Raw genomic sequence first — 20,132 nt, forward strand, 5'->3', positions numbered from 1 at the left:
GGTCATACCCCAGTGACGTAGCCCCCAGTGGGTCTGGAGGAGGACGGTCACTCCACTGACCACTGACCACTGAGTCCAGATCAGACCCACTGAGTCCAGATCAGACCCACTGAGTCCAGATCAGACCCACCAGCAGAACTCACACTACTCTTACACACACATACAGTCCAGGGGTTTGCAGGTCCAGAACCAAGGGTCTGTCCTGGTCTGGGGTCAAAGGTCAGTAACCCTCAGAGTTCCAAGGGTTTTTTTTGGGGGTTTTTTTTTTTTTTTTTATTTCTACATGTTCTTAAATTCACCTTCTCAAGGCACTTAAAAAAAGAACACAAAACAAATGTGTTTATAATGAAAATGTTCAGCTCAATCTCACCTTAATGTAACTGAGGTCTGCATTAGAAAGAGAGAATTCAGCCCAAATGCTGAAAAGCTGAAGTTCGACTTGTGAAAATGTTCAAATCTGTTGTGAAAACACACTTTCACTGATGCAAATAGTGTTTTGGTGTTAAATAGGTTTAACAAAGTCTGAGTTTCACAAAAATAGTGAAATATACAAATAAACTCATGGATATCTGTAGAAAACATGACTAACTGTCTTCTGTTTTGTTCATTTTATAGATTACTTTGCTCAGTTCAATTACACATCAGTTATTTGATATTATAAAAACAGGTGATTGACAGCTGTAATGACCAATCCTGGTCCAGAACGCAGACCAAAGTATGAGCTTCACAAAAGTAGTGTAATATATGAATACATTCATAGGTAAGTGTAGAAAACCTGTCTGAAATGACATTTTTAATACATTATGAAAGCATAAATCCACTGAGTACAATTGATAGAATCACTCCAGGTAACACTGCTTTATTTTTTAACACCATGTGATAGAACCGACAGGTGGATCTGATTGGGTTTAGGGGTCTGGTTCTGACCATCAGACTGAAGGATGGAGGTACCAGAAGAACCACCTGAACATGTCAGAGTCCCACAGCAGTCACAGGGAGTTTCAGAGGACGCCTCAGTTTCAGAGGCTGTTAGGACGCCTCAGGGGGAAACGGGATGGGGGTCGGCCATCGGCGAGGGGGCGGAGTCAGGTTAAAACAGACGGACAGACAAAAAAATCATCCTGAACTTTAGTGGTTTTAGAAAAACATCTACGATCATCTTTAACCAGTACACAGCTGTGTGTGTCTGCGTTTGTGTGTGTGTGTGTGTGTGTGTGTGTGTCTGCGTTTGTGTGTGTGTGTGTGTGTGTGTGTCTGCGTTTGTGTGTGTGTGTGTGTGTGTGTGTGTATCTATGCAGGTCTGTGTGACTCTGTATATGTCTTTGTGTGTCTGTGTGAGTCTGTGTGTGTGTCTTTGTGTGTCTGTGTGGGTTTGTTTGTGTGTATTTGTGTGTCTTTGTGTGTGTGTGTGTCGCTCACGTTGGCACAGGGGTCCCCTTGGCCTCACACTCGATGATGATGTTATCTCTGGGGTCGACAATGTAGTCCTTCACCGACTGTTTGATGATAGTGGGAGGCTGTTTGACTGTGGAGGACGAAGAGGAGGTTAAAGGAACGACAAAATCAACGCACACACACACACACACACAGTCACACACACACACACACACACAGTCACACACATGTGGATGCTACACTATCAGTGTTCCAGGTGAAATCCTCCTGCTCTGTGATGAAACAGACCTGACTGAGTTTTAAAGCCTGTGGACGGACGCCATGACAACGCCACAGGCCACGCCCCTTCCATGGATCAGTGGAAACAGATCAGAACAAGAAAAGCACTCAGAGAGCGCAGACGTCCGCCAAGACAGATCTGCCCCCCCCAGTGTTTGTTTGTTTGTTTGTTTATTTGTTAGCAAGATAACTCAAAAAGTTATGGCTGGATTTTCAGGAAATTTTCAGGAAATGTTGATACTGGCACAAGGAAGAAATGATTAAATTTTGGTGCTGATCGGGGGTGGGGGGGGTCTGCGCTCTCCGAGTGCTTTTCTAGAAAAGACAGTGCAGACCTCCACCAAGGCCGATCAGTGGGGCCCCCCTGTGGGCCCCCCCACCCCCGATCACCACCAAAATTTAATCATTTCTTCCTTGTGCCAGTATCAACATTTCCTGAAAATCTGTCCATAACTTCTTGAGTTACCTTGCTAACAAACAAACAAACAAACACACACACACACACACACACACATGCACACAAAGCAAAGTGATCACAACACCTCCTGGTGGAGGGAAAAAGTGCGTCTTGGATTTGTGGATGAATTGTTCTAATTAATGTAAATTAATTTGTCTCTGTCGTCCTGTGTGATAAAATCAGCTGATTATCAGACTTAATATGTTTTACACTAATGTTTATTCTTCTACTTGGAGGATTTATTTGCAGCTGTGGTTGGATCTTTTTTATTTAACAGCAGAGGATTGTGGGTATTTTAACAACATCCCTGAAGTTTCTCCAAAGGAAGTACTTGGTTTTCTGAAGGATCCTGGACTTTGAACGGTTAAATGTGATTTTAATTTACATAAATGCTTGAAGGATCCTTCATGGAGATTAAAAAACAACTGATGAGACTTTTGCTGAGCTAAAATCTAAATGTTCGAGTCTGCAAAACATTTTAAAAATATCTTTTAAGACATTTAACGTAGATTCAATCAGGTACGTTTGTGTTCTGATCAGTTATTTGTAATAAAGTGTCAAGAACATGTCTAATTGTCTTAATTTCTGTTCATTTTCTAGATTTATTCACTCAGGTCAGTTACAAATCAGTCATTTGATGCTATAAAAACAGGTGATTGACAGCTGTAAAGACCAATCCTGGTCCAGAATGCTGCTGCAAACCAATCAGGACCCATGTGACATTCTGACTGGACATTTACATCCTAATTAACTGTGCACTGGTTCCAGGTTTGTGACATAATTTCCATTCACAGAGTTTGGTCCAAAATTTCAGTTGTTCTGTGAAATTGTTCACGATAAATCAGGTTTTAAATATAAAGAGGATCTGAAATAATGACCATGACCTGGATTTTTTCACATTACAGGATTTTAACAAGAAGCAAAAGCATGATAAACTTCTGCATCACTTTTAACAACATTATTGCATTTTTAGACAAAAGAAGAAACACAAGACAAATCAGTTCACTGGTTCACTCTAAACGTCCCAGAGGATCCTTTAACACACTGATGTACATTTACTGGGATGCTTTTTAATAATTAATAACTATTACTCGCTTATTTTCATTCGTAAAGGGCTTTTCTACTGTTACAAAATACCTTATGAAAGAAAAGATCAGAAAAGCAAGAAAAAAAGAATGAAATAAATACTAAAATCACCCAAAATAATCTCTTTTTCTTCTTTAATAGGACCAAACTAAGTCTAAATGTTCGATGAGTGAAATAACAAATAAAATTAACAAAAAGAATCAAGAAAATGAACCAAAATTACAAAAATTTGCAAAATAATCAACAAAATGAACAAAAATAAACAATAAATGAACAAAATAATCAAAGAAATGAAGAAAACAATCGAGATTATTAACGAAAAACAAAAAAATTGCGGAAAAAAATTGAAAATTAAAAAATTGACAAAATGAGAAAAACTGAATTAAGCAATCATGAAAATTACCAAAAGAAATTACAAAACTAACTAAAAAGAACAAAATGATTAAAATAATCACCAAAATGAACAAAAGAATCAAGAAAATAAACTAAAGCGAACAGAAAATTAGAATAAAAAAATAGAATATTAATAAAAAATGTACAAAATCAGCAAAAATTAACAAAAAATGAGCAAAACAATACAGAAAATCAACAATAATGGAAAGAACGAGCAAAAAAACAAATAAAACTAGAAGCACTCGGAGAGCGCAGACCTCCGCCAAGGCTGATCAGTGCCCCCCCCCCCCCCCCCCCCCCCCATGGGCCCCCCCACCCCCGATCACCACCAAAATTTTATAATTTCTTCCTTATCCCATTTCCAACAAACCCTGAAAATTTCATCCAAATCTGTCCTTAACTTTTTGAGTTATGTTGCACACTAACGGACAGACAAACAAACAAACACACACACAGACAGACAAACAAACCCTGGCAAAAACAGAACCTCCTTGGCAAAGGTAACAATCAAGAAAATGAACTAAAATCAGCAAAAACTTAACAAAATAATAACTATTGCTTACTGAGTTTTTTTCATAACATACTTTTCTACCAAGTTACAAAGCCCCTTATGTGAGAAAGATCAGTAAAGTAAGAATCAAACAATGACATAAACACTAACATCACTCCCATCCGTCTCTTAAATCATCTCTTCCTTAAAATCCTCTGAGTATCCAGTGGTTTTCTTCAGTTTAGGTTTTATATTTAATGGTGGACTATTCTTATCCTCTTGATCCTGATCTGGATCGTTGGTGCTCCCTCTGCAGATGCTTTCGCTCTAATATCTATATTTAATGTCTCACTTATGGTTAAAGACGCTGCTTCATTTCTAGTTCAGCGATCCCTGAGGGGCTTCCAATCTATACAAACTGGAACATAAACCCACATACACTCACACACGACATATGGGTACGACTGGGACTTTTCCTCCTTCATTCAGGCTTTTGCCACTAATCTGACGTTGCCATGGTAACCATAAGAGTGTTTTTACAGTAATAAAAGCTGAGGAACCAGAAATAATTACTATGGAAATTGCTCTTCGATTTAGGAGCTTATGGAGGCCGAGTTTTGCATATAATGAAAGCGTCGCCACGGATACTTCCTACGTTGTCATGTTACCGTTTCACATCCGTGGACGTTTATCATCAGTTATAACCTCACGACGCCGGTAAAACATGCCGTTTATCTCCCGTTAGCAGTGAAAGGTGAGGCTGAAACACTTACGGTCTTGCAGGATCTTTGCTGTTAGTCCAGGGTTGAGCGTGGAATCAGAGGGTGGAGAGGATGTTAGTCATATTAGACACACAGTGACTACACATACACAACAGGAACCCTCTGGTATCCAGGTGAGCATTTTATGCACACTTTGTACTTCATGTTATAAAAGGTCAGATTATTTTTCACAATTTACATCAGGTCAGAATTCAAAAGTTGTTCATTTTTGCATGATTTTTTTAAATTCTGACCCATTCACTAAAATCAGCACAATGTAAACAATGGAAAAACACTATATTAACACTGTAGTGAGTAAAAAATGAGCTTTAAAACAAATTAATATTTAACATTTGACCTAACACAAAAAAATAATTATGCATATTAACCAATGTTGCTGTTAATCATCAACATATGCCAGGCTGCAAAAAAAAAAAAAAATTAAAAAGTCATCATATTTTTTTTATAGTATATCGAAAAAATGTTGTTTTTTTGCATCCAAACTCGAGGCGTAATGCTCATCCTGCACAGCGACTGAAAGGCTCACATACACAATTAAATGGAAAACTCGCATCTTCCACATGATATGGAATTCATTTCTAGAATTTGTAGAATCAAGGCCTGATATCTCATCATAACTTACAAATTGAAACCATACAGACATTTTTTTTTCTTTTTTAAATGATATTTGATGATGTATCAGATATAGAAAAATGGATGTTGAGAAGTATTCAAGTCACTGTTACTTATATTGTCTGTCAATTATTATTTTGTTATTTACTTTCACTGCTGTTTCAAAATTCAGAGGTGGTCTTGGGGTTTATGCTCAAGGGAGATCCACACAATATTATCAGTTCATGTCAGAAAAGATACGTAATGTGTTAAAACCTTAATAAAAATATGTGTTAAAAAAAACAAACAAAAAAAAAGAGGGGTGTAACGGTACAGAAAAATTTCAATTCGGTACATTTTTGGTACAGGGGTCTGTCAATCACTGACATACCAGGCTGCAAACAAAAAAAAAAAAAAAAAAAAAAAAAGAATTTTGCATAAAAAATATGTAGTTTTTTTATTACAAACATTACATTATAAAAAAACAATTTAAATAGTTACAAAAAATATGAGTTATTGAGTATTTGGTATTTTTGTGTACGGCTGAAGTTGATGAAATTGCAAAAAAAAAAAAAAGAAAAAAAAAAAAAGAAGTTAAAAACAAACTGTATAAATCCACTCTGACATTAGTACTACACTGCACCGAACAGAGACTTTCTGTGTTTGTAAATAGTCTCTGTGGGTCGGATACCAGAGGGTTCAATATGCTACTAGTTATTAAAGTTCATCTATGAAGATGTTACAACTTGTGGTTAAAATGTTTCCTTTATAATAAATGATTAATTTATTATTAAATGTGAGGTTTAATGATGAGACTCACCTGTAATGAGCAGATTCCACAAAAGAACATGAAAAGAAGAAGAGACACATGAAGTTAAAGTCAAAAATTTTAACAATAGTCAGAAAAAAACCGAATGTCTACGTTTCTGCAGATTCAGTCATGCCATGTGCATTATAAGTTTTTTGTGAATCTCAGTTCATTTTCTTTATTTTCTTTATATCTTTATCATTTATTGCAATTTTTTGTTCATATTCTTGATTTTGTTCATTATCTCAAATATTTTGTTAATTTCTTGTAAATTTTAGTTAATTTTAGTTTGTCTTCTTGATTATTTTTGCCCTTTTTTGTGAATTTTCTGGATTTTTATTTTTATTTTTGAGGGGTATTTTCTGTTATCTTTCTTAGTTAATGCCAATTTTTGTTCATATTCTTCATTATTATTTCATTACATCAATTATTTTGTAAATTTTTGTTAATTTTGGTTTGTTTTCTTACTTATTTTGGTCATTTCTGTCCATTTTTCTGATTTAGTGTCCGTTCAATCATACATCCGTTCTTCCGTCTGTGTAAACCGACTGGATTCATGTTTTCTTCTGGTTCATCCTCTGATCTTACAGTGAATGTGTGAAGCGTTTCTTTCTTTTCTATCTTCGTGGAAATCCTCGTTGATGCTTTGTGTGAATTCGATCGCCACGGACTGAATACATTAATCAGAGGTCACCGGGTCAATAGAGCATCATAAGTCCAAAGGTCAAAGGTCGCGCTTATAAAACCAGAGTGAGATGTCGCCACAGGGGGCGGAGACAGAAGAGAGACCGTCGCCGACAGCTGTGATTGGACGAACCAGGTGTCCTTCACCCTCATCATTTTTCACTTTACAATAGACAACGTTGAGTCGAGTTATTCATCTTCACTGAGGAAAAAAGAAAGAATGTGTGTGTGTTTTCAGTGAAAGGAAAAGTGTGTGATGTCCCATTGTGTCGGGTTTCCCTCAGGAATTTATTTATCACATGAATCCAACCGGGTTTCACAGCTGTTATAGAGGACAGGTACGAGTACGCACGATAAATAAATGAACTCAGTGAACGCTGAGGCTGAAAAATGAACACGATGAATGAAATAATGAACAAAATGAATGAAATGGTGAAGATAATCAAGAAAATTAACAAAAGCATCGAGAAAATTAACTAAAATAAATTAAATAATGAAGATAATCAACACATTTAACAAAAGAATTGAGAAAATTAACCAAAATGAACAAAAGATTAGTGAAATTATCAACAAAATTTACAAAAACGAACACTAAACGAACAAAATAATCAACAAAATGATGAAAACTAAAATGAACAATGGGCGAAATAATCAATAAAATTAACAAAAATTAATAAAATAATCAACAAAATTAACAAAACAATTGCAAAAATGAACTAAACTTAACAAGAAATGAGAAAACAATCTAGAAAATGAACAAGAATGTCCAAAATTTGCAAAAAAATAAATATCAAGAACACAAATGACCAAAAACTGAACAAAACTAAGAAAATGACCAAAATCCTATAAAAACAAATGATCAAAATACTCAAAACATTTAACAAGTAAACACAATAATGAAGAAAATTAACATTATGAGCAATAAATCTGAAAACTGAACAAATATTTTAAAATAAACAAAGTGAATGAAATGAAGAAAACTTCAAAGTGAAAATAAGTGAAATAATAAAACAGAATTAACAAAAATGAAAAAAAAACAAAAGACCAAAAAATGAACCATTTAACTCATAAATCAACCCAACGTGGACTTACGGTCTTGTGGGACTTCGATGGCCGCCGTCTCACGCCACAGCAACAGTAACGACAGCAGAGTCAGCGCCGTGACGACGCCCCGCCCCATCATCGCTCCCGCCTTCTGATTGGCCCGTCTCACCCGTCACCTCTCCTGATTGGCTCGATGGTTCCCGCCGCCGGCCGCCGCTCCAGGGACCTGAGACGGACAGAAGACAGAGACATCAGCCCTTAAACTGTAAATAAATAAAGATTTTACATTTATGTGATAATTATCCACTGAATATTTACTTCATGACACTTTGGGTTTGAAAGTTGTATTTTATTTTGAAGGACTCTGTTTAAATACGATTGTTGCTCCAGGTTTTGTTGGTTAAAACATGATCATTCCGTGTTTATTTCAGATAATTTGGTTAATCTACACACGGTTTAGTTCAGTTTCATTTATTTTCCTCTTTAAAACAGCAGAAACACAACAGATGCTCATTTTGTTCATATATTCTTCATTATTTGTTCATTATTTTGACCATTTTGTTGATTTCTTTGCCCATTTTTGCTCATTTCAGTTCATTTTCTTAATTATTTTCCAATTATTTTTTAATTCTTCTTCATTAATGCTCATTGTGTTCACATTCTGGATTTATTCTGTTCATTATCTCCATTATTTTGTGAATTTTTTGTCCAGTTTTCTTAATTTGGTTCATCGCTTTGTTCATTTTAGTTCATTTCCTTGATTATTTTGCTCATTTTTGACCATTTTTCTGTCTTTTTTTTTTTTTTTTTTTTTATCCTCAGGAAACACGACAGATTCACAGCCTCAGGGTTTGACTCCGACTTCACCCAAAACCTGCAAACACCTACGACACACAAACACACACACACACACACACACACACACACACACACACACACACACACACACACTGACTCACACTGTACATCAGCCATCTGGTGGTATGTCAATCCAACACTATTCAGCTAAAGACCTAATCTGGCCCTGGGGAGTTCATGCCCCCCCATTGGCTGGCATGAGGTGCCAATCACACACACACACACACTCACACACACACCCACACACACACACACACACACACCATGCATGGTTGCAGATGCACAGGGAGGTCCAACACATGGTCAAACACACATATCTGTGCACGGCAGCTGCTCCGAAACCCGACCTGCATCACCCACCTCTGTTAATTACTAAGCTCCGCCCCCCCGGAGGCAAAAGGGGCCGGATTAGGACGACGGCATCACAAACCTGCTTTGAATTTCAGATGGAGTTCCGCTACGAAACCACGACCAGATCCAGATAAAGAAGAGGCAAAGACAGCGCGAGTGGCACAAAGAAAGCAGTGAAGGCTGTGAAATAGGTCAGTGCATTATGAATGATCACACACTGATACAGAGGCAGAAACAGGGTCAGTGAACGCCTCATACTACACACCACAGTGCAATGAACGCATCGCATCAGCAGCTGCAACCAGACTGAACAGGAGGACGCCAAAGGATCCTTTATGTGGAGTATTTATAGGATAAAATATTGAAATATTGACCTAAAATCATCATCAGTGGGTTGAGAATAAACATCTGTGAAGTTCTGCCAAAGACATGAACGGAACAGTCATTTTATTTTAGTTTGTTCTGAGTATTCTGCTTTATTTTTTCAATTTAGTTCATTTTCATATTTTGTTATTTTTCTGTTCATCTCTTTTTTTATGCTAATTTTTGTCCATATTCTCCATCATTTTATTTATTTTCTCTATTTTTGTTCATTTTTTGGTCCATTTTTACATTTTTTTATTCATAATATAAAACTAGATGATGACATTAGACCCCTGTTAAAAAAGAAAAACACCTGAGATAGAGTTTTTGAGGATTTCTTTGAGGATGGACCGTGGTTCTGGATCGCAGTCCTGGTCCTGATGACCATCTAAACCTTCGTCCTCCACACCCACACCCTCCGTCCTCTGATGTGGCGTCGGCCGACGGCGTTTTGGCCTCGCCGGGTTTCAGTGATGATGAAACGGGTCACGAAGGTGACTCACACATGGGCTGATGTTTGGAGGCGTGGAGCCGGTCTGGAGGAGGTGGACCTGGTCTGGAGGAGGTGGACCTGGTCTGGAGGAGGTGGACCTGGTCTGGAGGAGGTGGACAGGGTCTGGAGGAGGTGGATCTGGTCTGGAGGAGGTGGTTCTGGTCTGGAGGAGGTGGTTCTGGTTCAGAGGTGGTGGTTCTGACTTGGAAGCAGTGGTTCTGGGCCAGAAGTGGTGGATCTGGTTGTGAAGAGGTGGTTCTGGTCTTCAGGCGGTGGTTCTGGTTCGGAGACAGTGGTTCTGTTCCAGAGGCGGTGGATCTAGTCCAGAGGTGATGGATCTGGTCCAGAGACAGTGGTTCTGTTCCAAAGGTGGCGGTTCCAGTCCAGAGGAGGTGGATCTGATCCAGAGGTGGTGGACCTGGTTGTGACAAGGTGGTTCTGGTTCTGAGGTGGTGTATCTGGTTTGGAGGCAGTGGATCTGGTCCAGAGGTGGTGGTTCTACTCTTCAGGCGGTGGTTCTAGTTCAGAGACAGTGGTTCTGGTCCTGAGGTGGTAGGTTTGGTCATGAGGCGGTGGTGCTGGTCCAGAGACGGTGAATCTGGTCCTGAGGGGGTGGATCTGGTCTGGAGGAGGTGGTTCTTGTCCAGAGACCGTGGTTCTGGTCTGGAGGTGGTGGGTCTGGTCGTGAGGCGGTGGATCTGCTCCGGGTGTGGTGGTTCTGGTTCTGGTTCTGGTCTGGATGTGTCAGGTCTGGAGTTGACCTCGCTTACGTCATATCGGACCATACGGACACACACTAAAAACAGAGAGACTCCATGAACGAATCCAACACAACCAGGTCACGGTTACCATGGTAACGCCTCAGGTCCTCATCCTCAGGCGTCTTCATCATCATCACACTCTGGTCTGACATTAATGGAACATAAAGCTCCAATTACACATGTGGAGGTCGTGGAGGTTTGGACGCCGCTTATTTTCAGACTAAACATGTTCATTTGTTTCAGTTTCAGCCGCTGCTCGTTGACCTTCAGTTTCAGTCAGTTTGGCCTGAAGCAGGAACCACACGAACACCACAGAAGAAGAAGAGGAAGCACTGACCCACAGAACCACACAAACACCACAGAAGAAGAAGAGGAAGCACTAACCCACAGAACCACACAAACACCACAGAAGAAGAAGAGGAAGCACTAACCCACAGAACCACACAAACACCACAGAAGAAGAAGAAGAAGCACTAACCCACAGAACCACACAAACACCACAGAAGAAGAAGCACTAACCCACAGAACCACACAAACACCACAGAAGAAGAAGAAGAAGCACTAACCCACAGAACCACACAAACACCACAGAAGAAGAAGAAGCACTAACCCATAGAACCACACAAACACCACAGAAGAAGAAGACGCACTAACCCACAGAACCACACAAACACCACAGAAGAAGAAGAAGAAGCACTAACCCACAGAACCACACAAACATCACAGAAGAAGAAGAAGAAGCACTAACCCACAGAACCACACAAACACCACAGAAGAAGAAGAAGCACTAACCCACAGAACCACACAAACACCACAGAAGAAGAAGACGCACTAACCCACAGAACCACACAAACACCACAGAAGAAGAAGAAGAAGCACTAACCCACAGAACCACACAAACACCACAGAAGAAGAAGAAGAAGCACTAACCCACAGAACCACACAAACACCACAGAAGAAGAAGAGGAAGCACTGACCCACAGAACCACACAAACACCACAGAAGAAGAAGAGGAAGCACTAACCCACAGAACCACACAAACGCCACAGAAGAAGAAGAAGAAGCACTAACCCACAGAACCACACAAACACCACAGAAGAAGAAGAAGAAGCACTAACCCACAGAACCACACAAACACCACAGAAGAAGAAGAAGAAGCACTGACCCACAGAACCACACAAACACCACAGAAGAGAAGAAGGAAGCACTGACCCACAGAACCACACAAACACCACAGAAGAAGAAGAAGCACTAACCCACAGAACCACACAAACACCACAGAAGAAGAAGAAGAAGCACTGACCCACAGAACCACACAAACACCACAGAAGAAGAAGAAGCACTAACCCACAGAACCACACAAACACCACAGAAGAAGAAGAAGCACTAACCCACAGAACCACACAAACACCACAGAAGAAGAAGAAGAAGCACTAACCCACAGAACCACACAAACACCACAGAAGAAGAAGAAGAAGCACTAACCCACAGAACCACACAAACACCACAGAAGAAGAAGAAGAAGCACTAACCCACAGAACCACACAAACACCACAGAAGAAGAAGAAGAAGCACTAACCCACAGAACCACACAAACACCACAGAAGAAGAAGAGGAAGCACTAACCCACAGAACCACACAAACACCACAGAAGAAGAAGAGGAAGCACTGACCCACAGAACCACACAAACACCACAGAAGAAGAAGAGGAAGCACTAACCCACAGAACCACACAAACACCACAGAAGAAGAAGAGGAAGCACTGACCCACAGAACCACACAAACACCACAGAAGAAGAAGAAGAAGAAGAAGAAGCACTGACCCACAGAACCACACAAACACCACAGAAGAAGAAGAAGGAAGCACTAACCCACAGAACCACACAAACACACAGAAGAAGAAGAGGAAGCACTAAGCCACAGAACCACACAAACACCACAGAAGAAGAAGAGGAAGCACTGACCCACAGAACCACACAAACACCACAGAAGAAGAAGAAGAAGCACTAACCCACAGAACCACACAAACACCACACGAAAGAAGAGAGAGAAAGCCCTAACCCACAGAACCACACAAACACCACAGAAGAAGAAGAGGAAGCACGACCACAGAACCAACAAACACCACAGAAGAAGAAGAAGAAGAAGCACTGACCCACAGAACCACACAAACACCACAGAAGAAGAAGAAGAAGAAGCACTAACCCACAGAACCACACAAACACCACAGAAGAAGAAGAGGAAGCACTAAGCCACAGAACCACACAAACACCACAGAAGAAGAGGAAGCACTGACCCACAGAACCACACAAACACCACAGAAAAAGAAGAAGAAGAAGAAGAAGAAGCACTGACCCACAGAACCACACAAACACCACAGAAGAAGAAGAAGAAGAAGCACTAACCCACAGAACCACACAAACACCACAGAAGAAGAAGAAGAAGCACTGACCCACAGAACCACACAAACACCACAGAAGAAGAAGAAGAAGCACTAACCCACAGAACCACACAAACACCACAGAAGAAGAAGAGGAAGCACTAAGCCACAGAACCACACAAACACCACAGAAGAAGAAGAGGAAGCACTGACCCACAGAACCACACAAACACCACAGAAGAAGAAGAGGAAGCACTAAGCCACAGAACCACACAAACACCACAGAAGAAGAAGAGGAAGCACTGACCCACAGAACCACACAAACACCACAGAAGAAGAGGAAGCACTGACCCACAGAACCACACAAACACCACAGAAGAAGAAGCACTAACCCACAGAACCACACAAACACCACAGAAGAAGAAGAAGCACTAACCCACAGAACCACACAAACACCACAGAAGAAGAAGAGAAGCACTGACCCACAGAACCACACAAACACCACAGAGAAGAAGAAGCACTACCCACAGAACCACACAAACCACCACAGAAGAAGAAGAGGAAGCCTGACCACAGAACACACAAACACCACAGAAGAAGAAGAAGAAGAAGCACTACCCACAGAACCACACAAACACCACAGAAGAAGAAGAAGAAGAAGCACTAACCCACAGAACCACACAAACCACCACAGAAGAAGAAGAGGAAGCACTAACCCACAGAACCACACAAACACCACAGAAGAAGAAGAAGAAGCACTAACCCACAGAACCACACAAACACCACAGAAGAAGAAGCACTAACCCACAGAACCACACAAACACCACAGAAGAAGAAGAAGAAGCACTAACCCACAGAACCACACAAACACCACAGAAGAAGAAGAAGAAGCACTAACCACAGAACCACACAAACACCACAGAAGAAGAAGAAGAAGCACTAACCCACAGAACCACACAAACCACCACAGAAGAAGAAGCACTAACCCACAGAACCACACAAACCACCACAGAAGAAGAAGCACTAACCCACAGAACCACACAAACACCACAGAAGAAGAAGCACCCAGTTTTACCCAGTTTTGAGTCTCATCTTATGCTTTTTTCATCTATTTGTGTCTTTTATTCTTTACATTTTTGTTTTCCATCATTTGCATTATTTTTTATTCTCTATCTTGTGTCTTTGCTTTGATCTCGTTGCATCTTTTACCCAGTTTTCACCTAAAATACATCATTTTTTGCATCTTATTCTTTACATTTCACATTTCCTCTTTCCGCATCTTTTATGGCATTTTTGTGCTTTTTCCAATTTCTTTTACCCAATTTTCAGTCTCATCTTAAGCTTTTTTCATCTATTTGCATCTTTTATTCTTCACATTTTTATGTTTTCTGTCATTTCGATGGCCAAAAAACAAAACCTCTTATCTGCAAATTTTTACATTTTGAGTTTTCACATTAAATGGTAAGAACAAGAATGATATGTTAACACATAATATAGAAAGACAGTCTGAAAACAGTAGAATATGCTTGAATATCTTTAACAAAGACCCTACTATAATAAAACTAAACGTTTTTTTTGTTTGTTTCCTGAAAAAAGTGATTGTTTTAGATAGGAGGTTTTGTATTCTGGCCATTAATTCGCATCATTTTTTATTTTCTATCTTGCATCTTTGTTTTGATCTTGTTGCATCTTTTACCCAGTTTTCACCTTCAGTGCATGTTTTGTTTTGTTTTGTTTTTTCACATCTTTTTAAGGTTTGGATCTTGTTGGATCCTTCTATTCAATTTCCACTTCATTTAATCTTTTCCAACATTTTTACCTATTTTTGTCTTTTGTGACCAACAGAAGCATCTAAAATAAAACCTGGACACAGAACACACTACAGTTTAAGGCTTTAAATCTTTCATTTTGTTGCTTCCTTTAATTCATTTCCCTTCTATTGTGTCTCGAACATTTTTGTCTGCGTCGAAGGTGTTTTTGTCTTTTTAATTGTTTTATTCTCATTCCTTTTTTCCAGATACTTTATCAGTATTGACTGATATGAAAAACGTTGTTCTTCTAACATCTTGGTCCGTCTTGTGCAGCTCAACCTCCTATTATTGAAGATTTCCCCTAAGTCTGTTAATGTTCAGCTCTTTGTTTCCAGTGTGTGTGAACGTGTTGCTCATTGTTGTGCATCTTCATTCAACCCATTCCACACAATCTGACAAACACACACACACACATATACACACACACACACACACACACACACCCCTCTGGTCTTTGCAGCATCGGTCGTTCCATTGTTTCCACTGGGAATGATGGGGGATTCCATTAAAGTCATTTCGATGCTCAGTGCTAATGGTGCATTCACTGAGCGTTTGCATTTAATGGATGTGTGAAGTGTGTGTGTGTGTGTGTGTGTGTGTGTGTTTGATGTGAAGTGTGTGTGTGATGTGAAGTGTGTGTGTGTGTGTGAGAACAAACACATCCCAAAACTGGAAAATCCACTCTTTAAGCTCTTGAACCTCATTGAATGATTCCACATGCGTAAAATGCATGAATGTTAATATGTGGACCCTCAGATGGGCTTTATACCAGTGGAACTGAACAGATATAATAAAAACAGAGCAGATACAGATGTACAGAAAACTAAAGGAACCTTATTTAACTCTTTATGGTAATGCATAAAAATTAAAATGTTTTGGGAAGAGGTGAGAGTAATAATTGAAAAATTAATTTCAAAAACAAATGGTATCAAACCCTAAACTGTTTCTGTTTGATCTGTACCAGAAAAACACAACTTCAGCAAAGGTGACAGAATATTCACAGATTTCAGTATCGTACAACTGTGGAAAAAAACAGTCCAAAACCAGATGTGACTCAGTGGTTGAGACAGATGTTAACAAATACACTGAAATCCAAAAGATACGGAGACTTTTCATTGATTATGTCCAAAATTTAAATAGAAACTTGAAGACGATGAAGGATGTTTACAGACCATGGAGTTACACATCTGTGAAATTTTCTTTATTTTATCTTTTTTTTTTTTTTTACTTTTTATTTATTTTTAGTTTCATTTATTCATGTGTTTGTTTAATTATTCTATAAATAATTTTTAATTTAATTTTAATTTTTTATTTTATATATTATTTTATTTTTATGTTAATATCTATTTATTTATTTTTATTTTATACATTATTTTTCCTTTTCTTTTATCCTTTAATTTTTTTAATTTTTATTTTACATATTTATTTATTTATTTAGATATTTTATTATTTATTTATTCCATCCATTTTGTCCAGATAATTCCTTAATTTAATACTGGATATTTTATTTCATTGTACACAATGTACTTGTAATAGATTACCTATTGTTTTTATTTATTGTAACAGAGAAGCTATGTTGTGGATATTATTTTGTATCTTTTCTGTAAAACTTAAATAAAATATATTGTGGGAAAAAAAAAACCATGTAGACCCTCAAAGAAATGTTCATCGGCTGCAGAACGATGGATGAAAAAGTGAAAGCAGAATCTACACCTTCTGTCACCTCTCTCTTAAAACAGTCGCATTAACTCTGCAAAATCAGCCTTTCTAAAAATATTCTACAATGAACAAAACTGTCGATGAGGTAAAAATATCAGCTAATGGAGTAAAAACGATGACGCAGAAATTCACAGTAGAAAAAACAGTCTAAGCAATAAAAGTCTGGTTTCATTTTTGCAGAGTAAACCAGTATTAAATACATTATGTATTATTATATTCACAGAGGTTTTCCAGTATTAATATTTAACACCATTATGAATTTATGCACCAATCTGAGGAGAATCATGATAATGAACAATGACTGTTTAGTGACTAAATGTAAAATATTAACACAAGGAAACATGTAAAAGTAGAATTTAAACTAAATAATATGAGGAAAAAAAACACATAAATGTACAGTTTTTTTCAACCGTTGTGGCCATTTGAGTATAAAGGTGTGAACCTCTTCAGTGTATGTGGATGCAGTCGTACATTTGTGTATTTCAGAGTTGCAGAGTTTACGAGGGGCATTGAACACATCGTGAATCTGTGTTAAACAGCAGCAGAAAAAGAAGTTTCTGTTTTCTGTCATTCGCATCAATTTTTTTCCATCTTGCATCTTTAACAATATTTTGATCTTGCTGCATCTTGTATCCAGTTTTCACCTTATTGTGTCTTTTACATTTATCTGTTGCACCGTTTTAAATTCTGATATTGTCTGTACAATGTTCTGTCTCATTCCATCTTTTACATTTTTGTCGAGTCTTGAACATTGATTTCAGTTTAGCATCGTTTACGTTTCTCGTCTACTTGCGTCTTTTCTGATGTTTTTCACTTTATTTTCATTATTTTGTGTTTTTAATTATGTTTTGATCTTTATCTTTTACTCAGTTTTCACTTTATTTTCCAACATTTTCATCCATTTGTGTGTTTTATGACAAACAGAAGCAGCTAAATAAAACCTGGATGTGTTCATGTCATCATCAACACTAGTTTTATCTGGTTTTGAGGTCATTTCATCACCTTAAACACAGTCTGATTCCATCTGAACTGTGGGTTTGATGCTGTTGTTCAACTGTTTCCTAAATAAACCACCACACATCTCTGCTGACTGTTACAGATGTTGGCGACGCCAGAGGCTTTAACACATTTGTCTGACACAACATCACCTCCACTCCTTTCAAAATGACCCAAATATACCTGAACGACTGTCACAGTAACACACAGTAAACCTGTATCTGTTACCATGACGACGACAACCTCCACTGATGTTTTCTACCATCTGCAGCTGAAACACAGCAGGTTTAACGGGCTCATATTTGTCTAAACCCACTTTTCTTAGTCTGTGCTTCATTTCTTTGTGTATTTGGACCCTAATAGTTCAAACAGTTTGAACTGGAACCCTCCAGCTGCCGCAAAACTATCTTTATATTCATTTCGGCAAAAATCCAGTGGATTTCTACAACCTGTTTCAGAAAGCACGGTCAAGTGGTCAACAACCTGGAGGGGGCGGGGCCTGAAGTGTCTCATGTGCATTTAAAGGGCCAGCGCTCCAAACCACCTTTCTGGTGTCATTACTCAGAAATAGTGTTGCAGATGGACCTGTGGAGTTGAATGAATGAAGAATTCAGACCCAAGCAGAGCATTTACAGTTTATGGAGACCACAGGGAAATGTGGGAAAAGGAAGAATTCCATTTTAAAAAAAAAAGCAAAACACCACTCCTTTAAGTATTTCCTTCACATCTTTATCTACTAATTAATTCTTCTGGCAAAAAACCCCTATTTTTTCACCCAGTCAGAACGAAATGTAAGAAAAAGGTTGGATCAGTCAAAGTTAGATTCAGATTAACAGAGTAAATGTGACGGAGGAAAAAAAAATCAGCGATAGGATGAAGATGTTTCAGGTTCTAGAAACGATCCAAACAGATCTACCAACTGAAAAACTACCATAGATTAACTGAGATGAAGGAGGAGTCGATCACATTTAACCATTAAAGACCAAGAAAAAACAAATACATATTTCTCTGAACTTGACCGTTCAGGATTTATCACCTTTTATCATTATCAGAGTAAAGCATGTATTTCCTAGCTTTAGCCCCGCCCCCTTTTGTCCGTATAGTTTAACAGCATTGTTTGGATGTAAATGAGAAAACATTTAGAAATTCTGTGCAAAAATCATCACCTTTCTATGCAAATAAACTTTTCATCAACACCATCTACACTTAGACAGGAGATATGAACGTCTACATGGAAATAATCACCATCTTTTCCTTCGGTAAAATCTCCAGGATCAGGTTGTTAAAAACATATGTTTTAAAATAAGACGATCCTTCACTCACCCACTGTTCATTGAGTTAAAAGTGCAAAGTCAGTGTATTTTTTTTTCATAAAATATCAAAGCTAATAAAATATAGTAGGACAGAGAACATATTAAATGATGAAACCGCATGAGAATGATCAATATGATGGTGTTTTATGGAGAAATTTGTTATTTAAATCATGTTTTTGGTTCATTTTTGCCACCGTTTCCTAAATATTCTGTCAAAATGAACTGAAATCAGTAACTTTAGACTAAATTTTCAACATATAATTGTATAAAAATAGCTGAATATGTGAATTCTTTATCAATTTTAAATATGTTCAACGCGATTAAAACATGTGTCTGGGGAGAGGGAAGTCTGGGCGTCCCTGCTTAGACTGCTGCCCCCGTGACCCAGCCCCGGATAAGCGGTGGATAATGGATGGATGGATGCTTAAAACATACAAACCCATATAGACTGCTGTAGTTTTTATGTAAAGGTCAAAGGTCAAAGGTTAACTGACTTTTCTATCACCAGTTTGTTGTAATGTAGCTGTTTGTCGAGTGGTTGTGGATGTTTTCATGGAGAACAGAGTCATTATGTTTGGTTTATTAGATTAGATGAAGTTGATTCGTCTGAAACATGGACTTACGTTCAGCGCTGTGGATTGTCCGTCCGTCCGTCCGTCCACTCCGTCTAGACCTCTGTCTGTAGCAGACCTGTCAACACAAACACACAAACAAAACACATGTTACCAACGGTTGAACGGAGACAAAACAGCGTCTGATCGACCTGAACGAACACGTGACCACCAAGGTTCGAATAGTTTTGGATTTTTCATTCTAGTTTAGTTTCATTTAATTTTAACTCTTTTTTCTCTAATTCAGTTTGTTTTAATTAGTTTTTAGAGCAGGTTTGATAGTTTCTATTAGTTTGCATTTTTTTCTAAATGCTTAGTTTTAGTTTAGTTGTAGTTCAGTTGTAGTTCAGTTGTAGTTTAGTTGTAGTTTAGTTGTAGTTTAGTTGTAGTTCAGTTGTAGTTTAGTTGTAGTTTAGTTGTAGTTCAGTTGTAGTTCAGTTGTAGTTCAGCTGTAGTTCAGTTGTAGT

General features: G+C 38.3%; 1 protein-coding gene across 8 annotated transcripts in view; it reads right to left on the reverse strand.

Annotated features, from left to right (window-relative positions):
* nfasca (neurofascin homolog (chicken) a) overlaps window positions 1–19,754 on the reverse strand; it is a 93,031-nt gene extending 73,277 nt beyond the window's left edge. For 6 of the 8 annotated variants that reach the window (XM_030134924.1, XM_030134922.1, XM_030134920.1 and 3 more), the window contains exons 1-4: window positions 19,678–19,754; window positions 8,058–8,235; window positions 4,874–4,891; window positions 1,420–1,525 (exon numbers count right to left, since the gene is read on the reverse strand). In XM_030134924.1, the coding sequence (XP_029990784.1) occupies window positions 1,420–1,525; window positions 4,874–4,891; window positions 8,058–8,148 (215 nt within the window). In that variant the 5' untranslated portion in view covers window positions 8,149–8,235; window positions 19,678–19,754. The remainder of the gene's footprint in view (window positions 1–1,419; window positions 1,526–4,873; window positions 4,892–8,057; window positions 8,236–19,677) is intronic. The other 2 variants (XM_030134925.1, XM_030134923.1) reach the window with 1 other exon arrangement.
* Between the last annotated feature and the right edge of the window lie 378 nt (window positions 19,755–20,132).

Source organism: Sphaeramia orbicularis, chromosome 5 (genome assembly GCF_902148855.1).
Source record: "Sphaeramia orbicularis chromosome 5, fSphaOr1.1, whole genome shotgun sequence".
NCBI classification, from domain to species: Eukaryota; Metazoa; Chordata; class Actinopteri; order Kurtiformes; family Apogonidae; genus Sphaeramia; species Sphaeramia orbicularis.